This window comes from Caretta caretta, chromosome 6 (genome assembly GCF_965140235.1).
Source record: "Caretta caretta isolate rCarCar2 chromosome 6, rCarCar1.hap1, whole genome shotgun sequence".
NCBI classification, from domain to species: Eukaryota; Metazoa; Chordata; order Testudines; family Cheloniidae; genus Caretta; species Caretta caretta.
Genome location: NC_134211.1, coordinates 29,011,312 through 29,033,556, shown reverse-complemented (window position 1 = coordinate 29,033,556; position 22,245 = coordinate 29,011,312). Strand labels below are relative to the sequence as shown.

Below are 22,245 nucleotides of genomic sequence, written 5' to 3'. Positions count from 1 at the left end.
GACTCCTGAAGCAGTTGGGAAAGGTTGAGAATCGCTGCCCTAACATATACCAATAACAGTACCAACAAGTGATAAAAACAAGTGCTTATTATATGAAGTAATGCTACCAGAACTCTTCCAGCCAACCAAACTTTCCCCCTTATTTTTATTTAGTCAGAAGAATACAATTCCAGAACAAAGCTCCCACTGATGTCCCTTTAGTGACCAAACGGCAGAAACATGGGAAAGTGGAAAAGAAGGCCACCAAGGTGACAATGAATTAAAGAGGGACAAAGCAAAGAGATAGTCCTTGCTCAGCTTTCTTTTAAAAACGACTGAGGCAACAAGGGCCTACTGATAGGCAGCACTGTCTCCACTTAGACTCCCCCTTGGATCCATTCCCAGTAAGGCCCCATGCATGGGGATTGGCAACCCACGTTGTCCTGTTTCTTCTTCCTTCCTGCCTTTTTACTCACTCATGTGTGCAATGTACTCAGATCAATATATAGTAAACATTCTTAGATTTTTATTTTTATTTTTAAGGTCAAAATAGACCATTATGATCATCTAAAACAATTTCAGTCAGTGATTCTTACGTCTATCCAAATAATTACTATAGTTAATGAACATTCATTATTACTGGCACTACATAGAGGAATAGCCATAAATATGAATAAATAATACTTGGCACTTCTATAAAGCCTTCCAAATATTTCAAAGCACTTTACAAACAATGTACTTAATGTCAACATCCATGTGAGTTAGGGAAGTATTATCCCCATTCGATTCAGGAACAAACCAAGGCATATGGAGAAGCTGTGTGACTTACCAAAGATCATACAAAAAACCTAGAGGTTAAAAACTGGAGCAAGAGTCAGGAATCATGGGTTCTAATACAGACTTTGCCATTGATTGTGTGGCTTTTGGCAAGTCACAATCTCATTGTTTTTCCAGCTGTACAAATACTTACCTTCCTATATCACCAGGGTGTTAATCTTTATTAAAGTTGGTAATGTGCTTTGAACATGTAAAGTGCTATAAAAATACAAAGCAGCAGCATCTATCGTCTATACCACTGCTCGAAACACATGTCTCTGGACTACCCATGTCTTAACCATAACTTTATTCCAATAAGTGTGAGAAACCAATTCAAGCAAGCAAACAAAAATGTTGCTTTCTAATGAGGGTTTGAGTCACAATGTAATGTTAAACAATTGTTTGAGGGGTAAACAGTGGTGAAAAAGTCTAACAGTTTTTCCAGCTCTAAAGAGAAGTTCTGAAGAACAAATTAGAATATTTTTCACAATGGCCTCAATTTCATGAAAACTTTCAAAACCACTACATTGTCTACCCACCTTTGTAGTAAAACAAACAATAATCAGACAGCAGAAACCATCGTCTTTTCCATAATCTCATTCCAGAGCTATCCTGCAAAAGCAAGGAATTTAATATAATTTTTTCAGTTCAAATAAAAGCTCATATAGTGTTTGTTTTATCATCTAATTCCTACGGCGCTCTACTAATTAACAGATTACCACAGTTGTCCCAAAATACAATATTAATGATTACAAAAATGAATATTTTAAATTTGCTTGGAGAAACATTATGCAATGATAGAATCATCAAGGATAACATCCAGTTACAGGACAAATCTTCCCTATGTGATCCAGGACAATTTTCAAAAAAACTATTTTTATTCTCTAACTAATCTCAAATCTAAAGTGTACATGGATTGCGCAGTATGGGTAGCTACCATGTATTTTCCTCACAGATCTATCAGGCAATTAGGATAATTAATTGTGTATCAGGAAGTGATACTCATTCCAAGAATTGCTTCTTGACAAAGATGAGGATCAGCATATAAGCAGAGTGAACAGGGAAAACTTAATGGAACAGCACAGAAAAGCATAAAAAAAACTGTAAATAAATCAAGAGACAAATTTCATAGAAAATACAAAAAGGCTAAGACACACTTCCTAGACGATTCTGTCACTAACCTTCAAGGTAACTTAAAAAAATCTATTTTGAATACACTAGAGCCTATGAGGCCTTAAACAGTTGACAGGATTTTCAACAGAATATATATTATCAACTAAAACACAGAGATTTGAAAAGCAATTACAATTTAATTTTTTGTATGAAACAATTCATATTTTAGGAAAGAAAGCAGTTTTGAACATTGTCAATACATTTTAGGATGAATAGACACCTCTTAACCATGTCTGGATTGTTGATTTAAGATAAGATTTTATAAATTAAAAAGAACAAAACTGTCAGTTCCATACTGGAACAAAAGGAAAAGGCCTTTATGATCTAGACTATTGGGCCTGTCCCGCCCACTGCAGCTGCCACTGGGCATTAGGGGTGCTTCCGGGGCCAGGAGACTAGCTCCCCTTTGCTGGTAGTGGAATGTGAGGAATGTGGGTTGATACAGTTTATTGCCTAGAGAGGTTAGCCATCATGGCTCCCATCCTCACCACCTTTTAATCTAACTGATAGATCTCCAGTGATGTGGGGGCTAGGCTGATCAGCAGTATAGGGTCTGGAAGGGAATTTTTTCATATGTCAGAACTGGCAAACTGCATTGTGTGGATTTTTTTTCACTCACTATGACATTCAGGAGGTCTGGTTCTGGGGCATTTAGGTTACAACTGTTGCAATACTGGCAGATTCCAGTGTGATTGGTGGGTTAAAAAGGATCTGACTAAAGTCCTGTAACCTAGAGTGGGCTGCTCAAGCAATAGTCCTGGTATGGTAATACATGATGAGAGGGCTGGCTTCTTTCTTGCTCAGCTTGTGGCTCCCCTTATCTTATCCCTCCTACCTCTACAGTGGAGGATGGGAAGGAGTCAGGACTCTGGCTTTGAGTCAGAATCCATTGGCAGTCTTTCATAATCACTCTCAGATTTATATACTGTAGGGTCACCGGTGCCAGTTGAGATCCACACTGGAATAATCCTGTTGGGTATGTGCAGTGGTTACCAGAGTTAGGTAGCAGTTTAAAATAAAGTTGTGGCTTCCACATTTAAACAAATACTATAGCGTTTCTCTCATTTTTTCCATGTCCAAATCAAATCTCTATGGAAAGCCTAAGGGCCTGACTTTTAGAGGTGCTGAGCACAAGCAACTCTCTCCTGAAGTCAATGGGAGCTTCAGGTTTTCCACAAAATTGAAATTCAGGCCTTTCATTTCTTTTACTGTTATCTAAAAAGCTTTCATAGATATCTGATATATTCTGTTGCACATTCTGCAATACAAAGAGAAACAAATAATCTCTCACATACCTGTTTGTGTAGCCAGCCTCTCACCACAACAGGAACATTAGGGTTCCTCTTGATAGACTGGTCCCTCTTTCCAAAGCTGTGAACTTTATTACAAGATTTTAAAACCTGAAAAGAAGCACATTGCAATAGTACTAAACATACTGTATTAAAGTCACATCAGTCAGATTACAAATAACCGAGGCATCGTTTCATATTTTGTTACACAGTAATGAAATAGTTCTAGCACTCTTCAAAGGCACACGTATATTGGCACTGGTATTTAATTAAGTAGTTGAGGAAAGTCAGCTTCCTATTATCAACATATCAGTACCAAATGCTGTTCCAATTCCACCTGAATCATAACAGTGTTGGTGTCCAACTTTTCCAATTTAAAAACTGGGTGACTGAGCAACAAAATGGCAGGTGAAATTCAGTGTTGATAAATGCGAAGTAATGCACATTGGAAAACATAATCCCAATGATACATGCAAAACAGTGGGGTCTAAATTAGCTGTTACCACTGAAGAAAGATCTTGGAGTCATTGTGGACAGTTTTCTAAAAACATCTGCTCAATGTGTAGTGGCAGCCAATAACGCTAACAATGTTAGGAACCATTAGGAAAAGGATAGATAAGACAGAAAACATCAATGCCATAAATCCATGGTACGCCTTGTACCTTGAACGCAGTGCAGTTCTGATCACCCCATCTTAAAAAAAAGATACATTAGAATTGGAAAAAGTACAGAGAAGGGAAACAAAAACTATTAGGGGTATGGAACAGCTTCCATGTGAGGAGAGATTAAAAAGACTGGGACTGTTCAGCATAGAAAACAGACGACTAAGGAGGATGGAGGTATATCTCATCATGAATGGTGTGGAGAAAGTGAATAAGGAACTGTTATTTATCCCTTCACAACACATGAACCAGAGATCACCCAATGAAATTAGTAGGCAGCAAGTTATGTTTGACAGGTTATGTTGTATTTTCCCTGCAAACATAAGGAAATACTTCTTCAAACAACACACAGTCAACCTGAAGAATTAATTGCAAGGGGACATGGAGGCCAAAAATATAACTGGGCTCAAAAAAGAATTAGATAAGTTCATGGAGGATAGGTCCATCAACTTCTATTAGCCAAGATGGTTAGGGATGCAACCCCATGCTCTGGGTGTCCCTAAATCTCTGATTGCCAGAAGCTGGGGCTGGATGACAGAGGATGGATCACTCAATAATTGCCTTGTTCTTTTCGTTCCCTTTGAAGAACCTGGTACCGGTCACCACTGGAAGACAGGATACTGGGCTAGATGGATCATTGCTCTGATCCAGCATAGCCATTCTTATGTTCTTCTGATAGTATAATATGATACTAAGTGTCTTATCTTTACATTAATTTCAAATGCCCTAATGTTTGTCCAGAGATTCTCGCTGCTGCTTAATACTGGCCAAGTGATCCTTGGGAAGGAGGAAAACAATCTTTGTTTGTTTGGGAGATAGCCAAAAATGTCCACTTTGAGTCTGTGGAGGAACAGGAGTGATTGAACTGCTAGGAATGCATGGAATAATTAAGTCTAGCTCTGAGTAAGAGTGGATCTGAGCTTCTTTTAAGACCTTGGATGTCGTGTCGTCATCCCCGCACCCTGAAGACACGTAGATAATTGGAAGCAAAAGGTTCCACAAGGGAGAAGATCCTGATGATAAGTAAGAATCTCTGTGGGGCAAAGCAAAAGTGTGGTAAAAAGGATTTAGAGTAAAGAGGACCTCAGTAAATCTCATTGGAGGAGCACAAGAAGCAGAAGAGATTCCACCCAACCAGTTCACCCAGCTCCGTACCAGAGCCCATGCTGCTGCATCGGGGGAAATGCTGCACCTGGTAGGCTTCCAAGAGCACTCAGGCTCTCTCTTGTACTAGGATGCAGACAGAACTGTAGTAGAGTTCCTCATAGGGCAAGAGAAGGACTGAAGGATGTTGTAAGGTGATGATGGACATCAGTTACTGGCAAACTGGAGAAGGGGGGTGAGTAAAGTCTCCTTCCCACCTCTACAACAGAGTTCTACACACCAAAGTTACTTACAGGAGGTAAACTGTTAAGTCTGTCAATTTTGGCAGTGTCCCTAATTGTCTCTACCAAATCAATAAAAGCAAAATTTAAAAAATTAAATGACATTTTAAAAAATCGTAATAAAGAAGTGCATAAAATAAATACAAACATGTAAGTATTCGCAAGCGTGACTGAAAAAATTTACCATGTACCTCAAGTGGACATTTAAACTTACCATTTTAAGGTGACAAATCAATCTATTAGTATATTTTTATTGTGAACACATTTGGCTTTAAATGTAATACTAGTGACTGACACATAACAACATGTGCATTGGTCTAGTAACCTGTAATTGCATTATTACACTCTGGATCTAAAAAGTGTTTTTGGGTTTTTCATTACATGACTTACCCCTCCCCAGTAATCAGCCAAGAAAAATAATACAACAGAACTCAAGTTTTTAGCTGATGCCACATCAACAAAGAGGGTAACTCAGTAAGCACTCTTTACAATCAATTTGGCAAAACCCTTTCTTCTTTGACTTATGTGTCTCCTGCAGCTCTTTGCAGCACATGATAGTAAAACACACTGCGATTTACTTATTAACCAGTCAGGATGCTTTTACTATGTTATTAACCAATTGTAATAAATAAATACAATACTACTACTTGGTGTGTGTGTGTGTGTGTGTGTGTGTGTGTGTGTGTGTGTGTGTGTGTGTGTGTGTGTGTGTGTGTGTGTGTGTGTGTGTGTGTGTGTGTGTGAGAGAGAGAGAGAGAGAGAGAGAGAGAGAGAGAGAGAGAGAGATTGATCCTGAACCACAGAGGTATAAGTATCACTGACTTAGATACTTAACAGGTTTTCTGCTTTTCCAATGGGGAAGGTTTGAGAAGTGAAAAGGCCACAGACAAATTTAAAGCTTCATTTATATTGCTTAGCTAGCTCTTCTATTATTTTTGCTTCCTTATGGTCATTTTCCCCTCATCTTGTATTTTTTAATTTACTATAGTCTTGGAGATGCAACTAAAGTAAGTTTGGGTTTACTAAGTAAAGCACAGGTATATTTTGTGCCCTCAGAAAGATGATCATTTTTGTCATATTCTGTACCAGTTCTGCTTGTTGATTTTTTCTATTATTTTTGTTATCTAAATGTTCCAAATGTAGTAGTGGTGCAAGCACTAATGATACAAGAGGCTAAAGTGGAGAAGTGCCTAAGATAAAGGAAGAGGAAGTGATGAGAACTAAAGGGAAATTAAGTGGAAGTCCAAGTTAAAATTTCCACTATTTTGCAGGTGATTTTGAAGTGCTTTGGACAATCATATGACCTGTGGGAATACTAGTATTACTTACACATACTTCCACTCCTTAGGAACCTCTCAAACTCTGCATTTCATCGCATCAATAATTTTCAAAATTCTCACCTAAAACTGTCATCTACTTGGGGGCTTCTGAGCTGTCCAAAGCTTATTTAGTTATTCTTGTTTTTTCTCCTCAATTTTGCATGCGTGGAAGATAGTTTAATATCATAATTCCCTGGAAACACATTATTAGACTTCCAGGGTGAAATCCTGGCTTCACTGAATTCAGTAACAAAATTCCCCTTGACTTCAAGGGATCCAGGGTTTTACCACCAGACCAAATGATATGACTTTTGTCTTACCTTGGAGCCAGGTTTGGTATCTACAGTGGATGTAGTTACTGCAGTGGATGTTTCACTGACCATGCTTGAGGGTCTTTGGTTTACTTGTTGCTTGGACATGTGTGAATTCTGCCTAGAAAAGAAAGAAAAATTATTTTTAAAACACAGTATTTAAAACAATCAGCTTTTGCTTTTTATATATATATTCACACTTAAAGGATCACTTGGAACACCCGTTATTTTGGTACTAGGTCTTTTCTAAGAAGATATTGCCAATGGTATTTAGGGGTTCATAATTCTTTATTGGTAACAAAAAAGTAACAGTAGTATGATACACTATTCCACACATTGTAACATTTTTCTAATGTCTGTAAAAAGGAACTGAAATATACATCGATAATCATTAGCTAACCATTAACCACATATATATTACATATACACTTCCAGGCAAACCAAGTAAGTAAGTAACCTATTCCTTCCAGGGTAAAAAGACAAACACAGTAAAGACACAATCAGGTCAAGACTAGAAAACATGGAATCATCATGGTTTAAAAGGAAATTCTATTTTAATTTTCTAAAGACAGAATTACTGGTGCAAGTGGTCAAGCATCATCCCTGCTGTGCTAGACTAGAAAATGGCAGAACAAGATCATCTAGTCCTTCAATATCCAATGATACTAAAAGAAGCATAAAATGATACCATACATAGTGAATGACATGGGACATTTCTAACAAATTAGAAAGGTTGCTTTGCTGGTGAAAAGTGTTATGTCAAAGCTAACGATTATTTTTCTCCACTGAATGCATCCGATGAAGTGAGCTGTAGCTCACGAAAACTTACGCTCAAATAAATGTTAGTCTCTAAGGTGCCACAAGTACTCCTTTTCTTTTTGCGAATACAGACTAACACGGCTGCTACTCTGAAACTTTTCTTACATTGTTCTCCAATGTTTTAACGTGAGAAATATTTCGCTTTCACAATGCTGTCCAGCTCAGTGAATGCCTGTGCTACATACAGTTACATTATATATTGGTCCTACCAACTAGACTACCTGAAGATTAGTCTAAAAGGTATACTTGATTTGAGGATGAGAATTTCACCGTAAAGGTGTTACACAAACATATAGAAAGACAATCTAAAAAGAGAAAACAGCTTCTTGTTCACTAAAATGTATCTGTGATCAGCAACAAGAAATCCATGCCACCTGCCTCAACAGGTATGATTCTTTTCAATTTACTATGGCATAGGTCATATGCTCAAGCTGAAAAAGCTAAAGCAGGAGGGGAATAGCTAATTTTATTCAATTGGAGAGAAAAAGAGAACTCAAAGAAAGTATGCAGATAGTAACAGATAAGTTGAAGGAAAAATATCAACAAAATATTTGATAAATATATTTTAGTCTGGAAAATTAAAAGTTATCCTCAAAGGGTGCATATTAAAATTCTGTGGAATTTTCTCAGCAACACATTGTTTCAGACTCGATTGTCATACAAGCTGTTCTTCATTAAAAAGCTGAAAGTCTAAGTGCTATGCTTTCATAGGCCCCGATGCTGCAAGTTGTTTCACAAGGGCAGAGCCCTGTGCCCACACAGATTCATCCAATCTGATTAATAAAATTAAGGGGCAGATCCTTCACATTGCCCAGAGAGAGAAGATCGTTCATATTTATAACATATCACTGAATGAAATGGGCATATCCCTTAAAGACAAAACAATAAGCCAACACCCTAGAGGAGGAACTCCTTGCAGATATTTATCACCAAACCTATTGCCCATTATTCCTCACAAGAAATGCACACTTCTTACTATGCACAGCAGCCATATACCAAGCAAGATAAGCACACTCAGCTACTTCTACTTGATTTGCTCCAATGGTTTAGTTTACTCTGTATGTAGAAGCCAAATGATCTATTTTCAGAGCTTTACCTTCAGTAAAAAAAAGTAAGATATTTCAAATGCACAAACATGTGCAATGTCTCTTTTCTGCCTTTGCTTGTGGCATGAATAAATCTTCACACACTCTTTTATTCCAACAGCATTCACAATACACCTTTGGCTGGGTGGATTTCTTTCTCAGGAAAATGCCCAGCTTGTATCATCCATTTAACTAAGCTGCGGTTGTACTCTATTGCCACTAATTGGCTAAATGCAACATCGCCTTTCCCCTTTAAATTCATCTTTACTTGGTACCTGTAATCTAGCCAAAATACCAACTTTGACTGCAAGCATTTAGCCTGACAACAGCATGAGCATGAGGCTGAGCAGCCAGAGATAACCGCTAGCTGGTCCAAGCAAGAAAATATTCATATTAATGTATGCACTAAGGTTACACCCTTAAGCAGTGGTGAGCTGGAGGGACATGAGGGACAACCGGTTCTAAAAGGGCTTCTAAATTTAACAACCCACCAAAAGTGGTGCCTTAGGCACCGACTCCGTGGGTGCTCCAGGACTGGAGCACCCATGGGGAAAATTTGATGGGTGCAGAGCACCCACCAGCAGCTCCCCACCCTGCACCTGGCCCCAGCTCATCTCTGCCTCCTCCCCTGAACACGCCGCCCCACTCTGCTTCTCTCCCGCCCCCCCCCCCCAAGGCTTCCCATGAATCAGCTGTTCACGCGGGAAACCAGGGGGGGCTGAGAAGCAAGTGGCGGCTTCGCACTCAGGCCCAGGGAGGCGGAGGCGGAACAGAGGTGAGCTGGGGCAGGGAGATGCGAGGCGGCCCACCCGTGCCACAGCAGGTAACCCGGGGGAGTGGGGGCGCAGGGGAACCGCTCTCTGCCCCAGCTCACCTCTGCCACCCTGGGCCTGAGTGCGAAGCCACTGCCTGCTTCTCAGCCCTCCCAGGCTTTCCGCGTGAACAGCTGATTCGCAGGAAGCCGGGAGGGTGGGCCGAGAAGCAGAGTGGGGCAGTGCGGAGCAGAGGTGAGCTGGGGCTGGGTGCGGGGCCAGGCAGGGAGCTGCCGGTGGATGCTCTGCACCTACCAAATTTTCCCCATGGGTGCTCCAGGACTGGAGCACCCATGGAGTCGGCGCCTAAGGCGCCACTTTTGATGTGATCTGTGGGGGGGAGTGGCTGCTCCCCCTGCTCTCCCCCTAGCTACGCTCCCCCACCCCTAGGAGCCAGAGGGACCTGCCGATTGCTTCCTGGGAGCTGCCCCAGGTAAGCACCGCTGGGACTCCCCACCTCGACCCCCGGCAGATCCCTCTGGCTCTTAGGGGTGGGGTGGGCACCCACTACGGTGGCCCACAAGACTCTCCTGTCCAGTTCTGAGGGCAGTCAGGGGACAGAGAAGGGGAGTGGATGGGGCAAGGGTCCAGGGGGCAGGGCGTCAAGGAAAGCGGGGGGTTGGATGGGACAGGAGTCCCCGGGGAGCAGGGGTGGGCCACAACCCCCTCGTGGGGTGAGGAGGGAACCGGTTGTTAAGATTTTGGCAGCTCATCACTGTCCTTAAGGTCTATGTTACAGTTACTCCAGCCCTTGGACGGAGTAAGCCTGTAAAATAAACAGTGGCCCGGATCATATAATGTAATAATTTTGCAATGAAGAAAAATTATTATTTTTTGTATTATGGCAGCAGCTACAGACCACAAGCAATATCAGAGCCCCATTGCACAGGGCACTGTACAAACACAAGTCAGCCCGAAGAGTTTACAATCTAAATAGGTAAAGGAACAGAGATAGGAAAGTGATATACAGAGAGGTAAAGCTTAACCCTCATTTTCAAAAGTGACTTAGGCTCTTGAGAAAATTTTAACCTTGGGTGAATGATTTCTCTTAAATGAAGGGAAGCATTACAAATTTCTACATTCCTTTGTCTCTCTCAGTAGCCCTTAATCTTTCTGTAGAACAAAAGAGAAGAAAGCTATGCCATATTGTAATTTTCACTTGTAAAGTGACCTGAAAAAACAGAGGGGACAATCTTAACATTTCTGCTGAATGGAGCCCTTAGTTTTCTATGTTGGAAAATTTCAGAATACTGCTTAACTGGTATTCTGAACAGATTTAAACAAGTCTTCAAAACAAACTGTTTTCAGTTTTAAATTTTCATATAATATTTCAAAAAATTGGGATTTTTTTGCTAACTGGTTATAAATATTATCAAATAAAAACATGGTAATTTTCTTAACTACTCTTATGATCTTACAGATTTGTTTTAAACTCATTCTGTTCTAGTTATACATCAATTTTCCTCAGTTGAGTTTCTGGGTCTGTATCAATTTTGTTTAAATGGTTTTGTGCTTTTTACATATTTACATTGTTTTTATATTAAGTGCCTCACAAATAGAGTACCTATTGTATCAGTAAGAGTTTGTCTAAAATGTTCCAGTAATGATTAGCTATTGTACTGTACTGTAAGCTTTCAAAATCCACTTTATGCCCTGTAGTATATTAGTTATACAGATGTAGGTGAGTAGGGAAAGAAGAGATTTATATGTCAGTGTCATTTAAACTTTTTTGTAGGTCTGGTAAGCTAATGAAAGCCCCAGACTTTTTTGCTAGTTCTGTTTTTTATGCCACAGGAGAGTTGATTGTTCAGTTGGAAAGAGGGAGAGAGGTGACATCAAAACAGGAAGCAACAAAGAATTATTGTTTGGTTTGAAGGAAAGTGGGATTAGTAAGTCTAGGTCACCGGAGGACAAGAGGAATGCCAACACTAACAAATAATTGTATTGATGCAGGAAGTCAATTATCTTGTTCCAGGATCAAAACAGAACTTGTTTGTTAACATAGTAAAGTTAAATGAAACAAACTTTTTTTTTTAAAAAGTTTTTTAATGTAGTAACAGACCACATGTGGTAAATTCTCAAGCAGCAGACCTCAGCTATTCACAAAACTACCAGAACATGCAATCTTCTGCATTTATTTCGTAATATATAGGCAAAAAATATTTGAAACAAAGAGCTAACTTGTCGTCGGTCTAGACTTAGCACATTGGTATTGGTAATGGCATACCGGGTGAGGAAGATACCAGATGGCAGTAGTGGTGGCAGCCGTAATAACAATATTCATAATATATTTTACAGTTACATAGCCCCCTTTGATCCAAAAAGGATCTCAATACACTATCGTAGCATTAATTAATTTTGCCCACAGCACCAGTACCGCCACTGATGAAATAAGAATTCTCTCTATTTCAAGATGAGGAACCTGAGGCACAGAGTACTCTGCCTCTCTGGCAGCCAGGCTGGAAGACTATTGACAGTTTTACAAGTTAAACTGACAAGAGCCTTCCCTGAGGGCAGCTAGGAAGCTGAAAATATCTGTTTCCTTCTTCCTCCCCTCCGCCTTTTAAAGCCCTTTCTCTGAAAAATTTCACATTTGTGACATTTGTCCCTCTACAGGGCAACACTTTCCCCAAAAGCATGATCATGTTCACGGAGGGATTCCCCTTTTTCAGCCAGCTCCAATTCCCAGCTCTGGCTCTCAGAACTGTGCTTTAAACACAAGACCATTCTTGTTCCAAGGATTTAAAGAGGCCAAGTGGTATTGTCTGAAACATTCAAATACAATGCAGTTTGCTCAACTATAACAAAGGTAACTTGTTAGACACATGGCAATTAAGGGTATGTCTACACAGCAACTAGATGTCCACGCCAACCAACTTGGGCTTGCAGGGCTTGGGCTGCAGGGCTATTTCACTGTTGTATAGACTTCTGGGCTTGAGCTGTAGCCTGAGCTCTGGGACCCTCCCACGTTGCAGGATCCCAGAGGAAGGCTCCAGACCAAGCCCGGAAGTCTACACAGAAATGAAACAGCCCCACAGCCCATGCCCAAGTCAGGGGGCACAGGCCAGCCACAGGCATCTAGTTGCTTGGTAAACATACCGCAGTTACAACAAAAATGATTAACAGTGCAAACAGGTTAATGACAATCTGTGAATTTCTCCCACTCTAATCTTAATATGTGTGCATTTAAATTTACATAAAAATTTTAGCAAATTAGCCACCCTAAACATTGCTGCCAGAGATATTCAGTCAAATACTAAGTACAACAGGGAACAATAGCATTTTGAGCATTATCACTCATACAAAACAGCAAACAATCAGAGGAAAACAGTTTGCGATCAGAGCAGTCTGCCACAGGGTGTTTGTTCAAGACAAGAGGTTAGGCACCATCAGCTCTTCCTAAATGACACCAGTTATTCCATCCTGAACGATTACCTGTCCAACAGTTTCTCAGTTGATTTGAAGTCCTAAAAGAGAGACACTATTTCTGAACATGTAATTTAAATTAAGCTTGGAAAAAATAACAGCACAACTTTGATTCCCTCTGGGCGGGCGGCATGCAGTCCCCAGCCCCAACCACTGCACAGGAGATCTGGGAAGCGTGGGCAAGAGCAGGAAGCAGCTTGGGGGCGGAGCCACGCCTGGCTGTTTGGGAAGGCACTGCCTTCCCTAGCCTATGATACTTGCCTCCCATAATGGTTGGCCAGTTGTACATGCGCTCTCTCTGTCTCTCTCACACACACACACAGACAAAATCTAACATTTAAAAATCAAAACTAATTGACCCATTCTCCCATGGTAACAATACCTTTAGATTAGGCATTATGTGTCACAATACAGGGTAATTGTACCTGTAGTCCCACTCTATCATCCAGCAAGGGCTCCCCCTCTATGGGCCAGCAAGGGTCCCCACTCTTGGCTCCAGCACCCCAGCCATCGACTGTCAGTTTAGAGCACAAACCGTTGATGTGGGAGATGCAGGTTCAATTCCCCCCATCTGCCTAATGCGCAGAAATTATTTGAACTTAGGTCTCCCAATTCTCAGGTGAGTGCTTTTACCACTAGGGTAACCACAGCGGAACAACGCCAACAAGAGAGACTGAGACGCCCCTACTCATAGCCCATATATATCCCATAACTCAGTAGTTAGGCTACTTTCCTGAGAAGTGGGAGACTCTTTTAAACATCAGACAAAATGTGAAATTGAACTGGGGTCTCCTCACATCCACGGTTAGCATTTTAACCACTGAGCTAAAAGTTTAAAGCAGGCACCCCTACCATCACGTCCTTCTTGTGAGTTTAGATGTGCTTTTGAGAATGCCTGCCTGATCAGGTCCTGCAATGACTCATTTGAGGATCCTGCTGGGGTTTAGGTGGGAGATACACGTCCAGGTGACTAGGATGAGACAGCAGTGAGAAACTTACATGTTATGAGGCCATTAAACAGCAGAAATTTAGGTGCCTAAAAAGTTAGGCAGAAGCTGGGGGGGGGGGAGGTCACAGGATCCCAGTGGTATCAAAACGTTGGACTTAGGCACTTAAGTCCTTTTGAAGATTTAGCTCAAAGTACATTTGCCTGACCAAAAAAAACCACTGCACACCTGACAAACTTTCTTTTAATACTGACATTTGATAGACATGCTTGATTTGATAAATCTGAGTAGAGTCAGTAGTTTCACTCAATTTACCAGAAACTACACTTCCTGCATTGTATAAAGAGGCTCACTGTGCAATACGGCAACACCTTACTAAATTGAGACATTTGATGTTTATATTACCACATAATCTCTCTCTAAACAAAATGAAAAGCTCAGTGTTGGAATGATTAACATTTTATTTCCAATGTTTACATGGCAATGATTCATAAACCTGTTAAGACATCCTAGGTAGTTATTTAAAAATAGCAGGATGTGGTATCAATCCAGTACAACATGAGAGAAAGGGTATATTTAATCTGTACCTGTGTCAGTTTAGTAATTCCTTTAAAATAATTAAGACCTATTTTTCTATGTCCCTGTCAGAAACTTTTCTGAAAAATAGCCAGTTGATTAATATTAAACAAATGTATAACTCTCCAGCTCAATAATGGCTTGTGAGCCACCTGTGTGTTGATCCAAACTATCTGCAACTATATAAGGGCTAATGAGAACAACCGAAAAGAAAGGATAAATCCTATCAGTTTCTACCTGGCATTTCAAGGATGAATTTATATGCTCATCAAAACCAAATCAATCCAGAACATAACCCAATTCAACCCACAACATTCAAATGCAAGTCTCTTAATTGTCAATTAACGAAGAGGGCATCCTTAGCCAGTTACTATTTTAAATAAAAAGGAAATATATGCAGAGACAATCCCATTTTACTGTCTGGAACACTCAAGCATATTAACATTGACAGAGTTAAAAACAGTTACTTTTACAAATAAGTAAAGAAAGCCATAATCCATATTCAGCATCATCAGTTCAAACAAACGTATATTGGAGTTTAATGATATCTATTATTCAACAACAGCTGCGCTGCCGTAACAGTGCCACGTTATTCAGTTCTCTTTCTCTCCCATCATAAAAGCACACACACAGGCACCGACTCAGGGGAAGGTTAGCTAATCCAAATGATTACACCTTACTTGGCACACATTTTTGGAAAACTGACATTTGCTGCAGTTGGCATTCTGGACCTGTGTGAATCAATATAAAGCCTGTGAACGCAGGCAGTTTGGTACAATACCTCCTGACTCACTATGCCATTCCCCATCATACCTAGACTACATTCCTATCTATATGGAGAGCACAACATTTAATTGGTTACAAAGAATTTCTTGGCAAACCTCACTTATTTTTACAAAACAACAAAATCTGATACTGCAGCATTTTCACCAGCAGCCAGAATTTTTAATGTCCATGAGATGGCTAATTCAGTTTTCCTAAAAGAGTTACAAATATTTAACCCACAGAAAAAAAACTGTATAAATAAAAGCCACAAACAACCTTCTGTTACTGAAACAAAGCAGTTTCAAATTAATCTGTCTACCTTTTAATAAAATTAAACCTTCTACTCTTTTGGGCAGAAAACTAAATAGCCTAAGTTTATGTTTCTATATCCCAGGAGTTTTCATGCCATTTTTTGCTGCCATAGTAACCAAATGCAACGGATGAAACAAGCACAAGGCTCTCTCTCCAGGGGTGGTGTATTGGCTTGATCAACTGCGGTTATACAGAATACGAGCAAACAGGCATGATAAAACTCAGGCTTGATTAATTAAAACACAAAAAATGTGCTTGTATTTTGTATTGAAGTATTCTATACCTCAAATCATCATTTCATATGCAACTGTACTACTAGTGGAAGTGGAAACTTTTAAAAACATCTAACAAACACAAATATCAGTAGTTCACAACAGATCCAGTTTCAAATATGCAGCTGTTAAAACACCTGCTTCTTATTAGTATGCATGTAAAAATAACTTTTTGAAAATCAGTGCAATATAAAATGAAATATTTAAACAATTATGAATATTTGCTCTTAGCACTGCTTCACCATAAAAGCTGTTTTAAAACAAAAACTTTTTTTAGATCTAGACTGCTTTAAGTAATATACATTTTTAGTCCTGATTTTAAATTCATGGATTTAAAAGGAGTGTTTTAATGAACTTTAGTCATACTTACTATGCAAACACATAAAAAGGATCTCTGAGGTGAAGTAAAGTAAGAACTTTTAGGTTGCTTGTACTTTTGTCTTAGGTAGTACTTAAATATATTTAAGACAAATTTATATTTTAAAAAGGTCCAACTTCAATAGCACAATGCTCGGTTTCAGAGATGAACTCCATACAAAAAATGTAATTTCAGAGTTTTATTCCTGGGATTGTACTGGGAATACTGTGAAAAACAGAATATTTCTATAGCAAGTGCCACTTCTATGGAATCTTTTTTCTCAGCTACACTCAGAGCAAAATAGGAGGCTTTTGAGATTGGTTCACACTAGAGCTGTACTGAAATTCTGATTCAAATAGGTATTTATCTGAAGTTCCACCAAATGCTGATATTCCATTTCAGACAAACATTTTAATTGAAATCAAGAAGAAGATGAATACTCCACCAGAAAATGAAATCTGAGTACAAAAGACAGTGGTAGTAAAGGGGGCAGGGAAGGTATAAATATGCCAAGCAGACCCCATGGACTGCAGAAGGTAGAATCAGAAGAAATCAGTGAGGAAGCTCCTGCACATTTTTTGGGTATTTATTGAGGGTCTGGCACACCATCTCTACAGTATCTATAGATATTAGCTGCATATATATCCTACCCACCAAAACCTCTAATTGTGTGCTCGCTCTGAGTTCTGGGACACATCAAAGGATAATCTGTGGCACTCTGATTCAGAATACTCCAGACTCCATATCAAACCACATGTCTGAAATGGAAGAAATGGTAGGCATAACAATGGGTCAAAGGATGAACAGGTAATTTTAGTATGAGGCTAAGCAGGCACTCTGCACCTGTTTTATTTATATCTTTATTTCTGTGTAGTTTTGTTTTTGTTTTTTTAAACCCCTTAAGATAGTGTGAGCGCTACAGGAAATCAACTTTTGGGTGAACAGTAGCTGATTCAAGCTGAATCCAGGTAAAACAAAAGCAATGCTGCTCAAAAAGGGAAAATGCTTTGAAAAACTAGCTGAGACATTATCTCAATCTTCCACTGAAGACATACAACTCCCTGTTTGTCATATGGTACAAAGCCTCATAGATCTATTTGACTCCTCACTAAACTTGGATGACCAGGTTGGATTAGTTTCCAAAAACGCCTTCTTTCACCTTTCTGATTGCTAGGATACTTTGTTCCTTCCTCCCAGACGAGGACCTGGCCACAGTAATCTATGCATTTGTCATCTTGAAGATGCATGACTGTATTTGAAGCCGAATGTGATTTCTCTATGGTTAAGGTCACCGTGTGGTTATCAGACGCATGATCAAGTCCCTCCACCCGCTCCAAGTCAAGTTCTGATGTCAGTTTAAGGCTTTGGCCCTAATCTTCAAAGCAATTAATGGATCAAGCACCAGCTACATTAAAGACCGAATTTCAATCTATGAACCACCTTGACAACTGTACTTCTCTGGGATAATGCAGATCAGAATGCACAAGACAAAGCACAAGAGACATAGGTAAAACTTAGCACTCTTGGTCAAGGGGATCTAGGTATGGTACAAGCTTCCAGAGGAGATTATATAAATCCAGAATCTGACCTGTGATGCTGTATGATTGAAGATGACCATTTACATCATTGTTGCTACCACTGTTGCACAACTGCACTAAATTTGATACAAAATCTATCAAGGTGTCAATAGAAAAGTTACAATCTAATATGTTTATCCTGGTTAAATCCATATATCATCATTATATCTGAAGTTATTAATATTGGCTTTGTATTTGTATCTCAAAAATGTTTCTTCTTGGGGTGACATTCATAAGGTCCTTTACATCCAGTCTCGCCAGCCCATTGTGAATGAACTATTCAAGCTTGATGGGCCATCAGGAAGAATCAACTCTCCATATAGCTGTTCCTGAGGACGCCTCAGACAGCGAGGAGCCAATAGCCACCCCAGTGATTCAGCAAAACATGTAAGGGCATGTGATGTGGAAAGTGACCTCGGACTCCATCTTTGTCAGTAACTTTCCATATACAGGGACTGTGGGCTCTCAGGCGAGGGAGAGGCAGGGTGTTCAGGGGAGCAGGAGGAGCGGAGGTGAGCAAGGGGGGGAGAGTGCAGGAAGTAATGGGGGGGTAGAGGAACTGCTCCCCGCCCCAGCTCACCTCCGTTCCACCACCACCGCCTCCCCCGAGCACGCCGCTGCTCTGCTTCTCCCTCCCTCCCTCCCAGGCTTGCCTCGCGAAACAAGTGCAAGCCTGGGAGGGAGGGAGGGTGAAGCAGAGCAGCGGCGGCGCACTCAGGGGAGTGGGCGGAGGCAAGCTGGTGCAGCAGGGGCACATTTCTAGGGGTGGCATAGCTGGCGCCGGAATGCCGCCCCTAGACATGTGCCGCCCCAAGTACCTGCTTGTTTAGCTGGTGCCTAGAGCCGGCCCTGTGGCAGAAGATATAAAAGACACGTGAGACATCTTCATTTTGCCTCTTTCCTGCTCCAGTTCTCTGGACTGCAGATTTGCAACTAAAAGGAGTATTTTGAACTATTAACTGAGGACCTTCCAATCTTTTCGAAGTTACCAAAGAAACTTCTGCAAGCCAGCAGACTATTCCATCACGGCTACAAACTTCATCTAAGGACTTTGTAAGCATTTGTATGTATATGATCTTTTAGCCATTTATAACTCTATTCTTTTCTTTCCTTAATAAGTCTTTAGTTAGTTTTCTAAGGATTGGCTGACAGAGTTATATTTGGGTAAGTTCTGAGATATATATTGAGCTGGGGGTTTGTGTCTGATCCTTTGGAATTAGTAGAACCTCATATATGGTTAACTGGGTTTTTAGTAACCTCTCACTATATTAGACCAATCTGTCTGGATGGAAGTCAAGGGCTGGAATGCCTAAAGGGGACTGTGTTTGACTTCTTGTTAACCAGTGTTAGCAGCAACTAAAAATGCAACCTTCATGGAAACGTGGGACATGCCAACCCGGGCCAACCCTGGACAGCAGGAACTTCCTGTGTGAATGTCCACATCACAATACGTGACTTTCATGTGGAGAATCACGTATCACATTACCTCCTGAAGGGAGGGGATTATACATGCCAGTGTAAGCATCCTGAATTTCAACTTTCTGATGCAGATGTTGAGCTGCCAAAGATACAGGATGGGTCTCCATCCCCCGCCCTTTTTGGAGATAAGGAGTTATGAGGAATAGAACTCTCTCCCCTGGTACTGAAGGGGAAATGCTCTCTATTACTCTCTGATGTAGTGGAAAGAGTTTGCCTCCTGTTGAAGAATCAATTGGTGAGAGGGGTCCCCAAATGGCAGGAGGTTTGTATGGAGGGAAGGAGAGGAATTCTATGGAGTACCAATGATGGATAACCAGTGATAGAAAATCAACCTTCTGCTGGTGGCATCTGACTCAGATAATGAAAATAAATATGCATCAGTCTGCACTGCTTTGGACCGTTATCAAGCAGAACCCATCATCGGCATGGACGCATGTCCTCTGGAAGAATGGTTGAAGCATGAAGGGACATACAAATCTTGAGCACATCTGGCACATAAATATCTTGCGACGCTGGCTAAAACAGTGCCATGCAAACCTCTGTTGTCGCTTTCAGGTGACATTGTAAACAAGAAGCAGGCAGCACTATCTCCTGCAAATGTAAACAAACTTGTTTGTCTGAGAGATTGGCTGAACAAGAAATAGGACTGTGTGGACTTGTAGGCTCTAAAATTTTACAAAGCTATATTTTTGAGTGCAGTTATTTTTTATACATAATTCTACATTTGTAAGTTCAACTTTCATGATAAAGATATTGCACAACATTATTTATATTAGGTGAATTGAAAAATACTATTTTTTGTTTTTTACTGTGCAAATATTTGTAATAAAAATAATATAAATTGAATACTGTACACTTTGTATTCTGTGGGATAACTGAAATCAATATACTTGAAAATGTAGAAAACATCCAAAAATATTTAAATAAATGGTATTCCTTTACTCTTTAAAAATGCGATTAATCGCAATTAATTTTTTTAATCACTTGACAGCCCTAGTCTATTTATGCAATATGTAAATATGTTCTCATTGTCTTTCAAAGTACTTTGAAAGTAACTCCTATGTGGGTAAAACACATTCCTTTGTCTGACGAAGGCCTGTTTACCAACCACCGTGGCATACCTGGTTTAAACACACTTTAGTCATAATTCTATCATATATACATAGCTCTTAATACTCATTGAGTACATACAATTACAAAAGTCTATTAATGATCAATGAGTTGTTATTTTTCAAATGATACCTCAAAGCATATTTTATACACAGATTATTACAATAGTGTATAAGGTGTGAATAAAGGGTGCTTAGCATCACATTTCCACTCTTCCTATGATTTCTAATAAAGAACAGAGAAGTCACTCCCAACACTATTGTGCAAATTATGTCAATCTTGATTGCTCATTTTAAAAAGTCTTCCCATAAGCACCTTCATGTTCCCTCCATTGGTTCCCCATTATGCTATCTCAATATGCTCCTTTGAATCCCTCCTTAAAACTTCTCTGTCATGATGCTTACCAAAAAACCTTGTCAATGGTTAGGCAGTTAGCTTGCTGTGACTCCCATTTTTGATCCTGACCAGTATTGTGCTTGTGCTTCCCCCCATCTGTTTTATCTAATTGTTGTATATTGTCTTATACTTAGATTTCAAGCTCTTCAGACAGACTGTCTGTCATATGTTTGTACAACGCCTAGTACAATGGCACACTGCCTTCCATAATGCAAAAGTCTTAAGACTATCTTAAACAGGTTGCAACAATGTAAGATAACCATAAGTATCTGAAGGCAATCTAAGGTTTTAGACTGATTTAAGCTGGTTTAAGGCCTTAAATCAGAAACTGCAAAGAACATTCCAAAAACCACAATTTAGGGGAACAGCAAAGGGGCTAGGTATTTTGCTTGAAAATACGAAGACACAAGTTAAGCAGAAGGAATCTGGTAATGACTCTCCATTTTCAGAACTATCTATTAAGGTCATCTCAGAACTGACCTAGCTTTGAACCAGTTTGAACTGATTTAAGGACTTGCTGATATTAAGCATGAACTAACTTAAAAGTACCAAACTGATTTCCTTTAGACTCAGCCTGTTTTCTAAATCTCATCAGGGTTTCAATATGAAGTTTCAAACTTCAGCCCGTTTTTCTGTTGCTCTGTCTAAAAATTATGCAGTTACATTTTTTCAATGAAAAACATATTTTTCGGTCCTGCTAATCTTAAAAAAAAGAAATATAAATTTTGCCCACATTTTCCTTAAGAATTCATTTTCAGGCAGAGGTCAAGCATGAAAAAATATTAGCCCAATATTCCAAAAAGTCAGGAGCATCTGAAGACAGAAGATTAGAATGGAAACTGTTTAGTAATTTCACCTATTGTAGACATATAAAGCTCTCACTATACTATTATACCATATTCCTTTAAGGCTGATACTGTATATTTGGCATTTGCTTTACCTTCTAAGGTAGATTCAGCACACTCAAAGTTAATTCCAATTCTAGAGGCATAGTACTAGTTACAGCAGTAGTAAACTTGGGAGGATATCACTTAATTTTTTTCTGTCTCTAAAAAATGGAGGTTATTCACCTGTAACTGCAAGTTCTTTAAGATGGTGGTCCCTATCTATATTCCACACATGGGCACGCATGCACATCATGCACTCGAATCCAGAGACTCTTAGTTAACAGTGTTTGTTGGCCTGTATATCCACAGTTGCGCTCCTCGTACTACAGACCAGGGGCATAAGAAGCAGCATGGGCCAATGCCTCTACAGTTCCTTTTCGTGGCCTGTATATCCACAGTTGCGCTCCTCGTACTACAGACCAGGGGCATAAGAAGCAGCATGGGCCAATGCCTCTACAGTTCCTTTTCGTGGCCTGTATATCCACAGTTG

The 22,245-nt window shown here is 39.9% G+C and overlaps 1 protein-coding gene across 10 annotated transcripts in view; it reads right to left on the bottom strand.

The window, feature by feature from the left end:
• Window positions 1-22,245, bottom strand: part of PLEKHA7 (pleckstrin homology domain containing A7) — a 296,414-nt gene that overhangs the window by 99,236 nt on the left and 174,933 nt on the right. For all 10 annotated transcript variants that reach the window (XM_075129371.1, XM_075129373.1, XM_048853693.2 and 7 more), the window contains 3 exons: window positions 6,944-7,055; window positions 3,264-3,368; window positions 1,335-1,407 (listed from right to left, as the gene is read on the bottom strand). In XM_075129371.1, coding sequence (XP_074985472.1) covers window positions 1,335-1,407; window positions 3,264-3,368; window positions 6,944-7,055 — 290 coding nt within the window. The remainder of the gene's footprint in view (window positions 1-1,334; window positions 1,408-3,263; window positions 3,369-6,943; window positions 7,056-22,245) is intronic.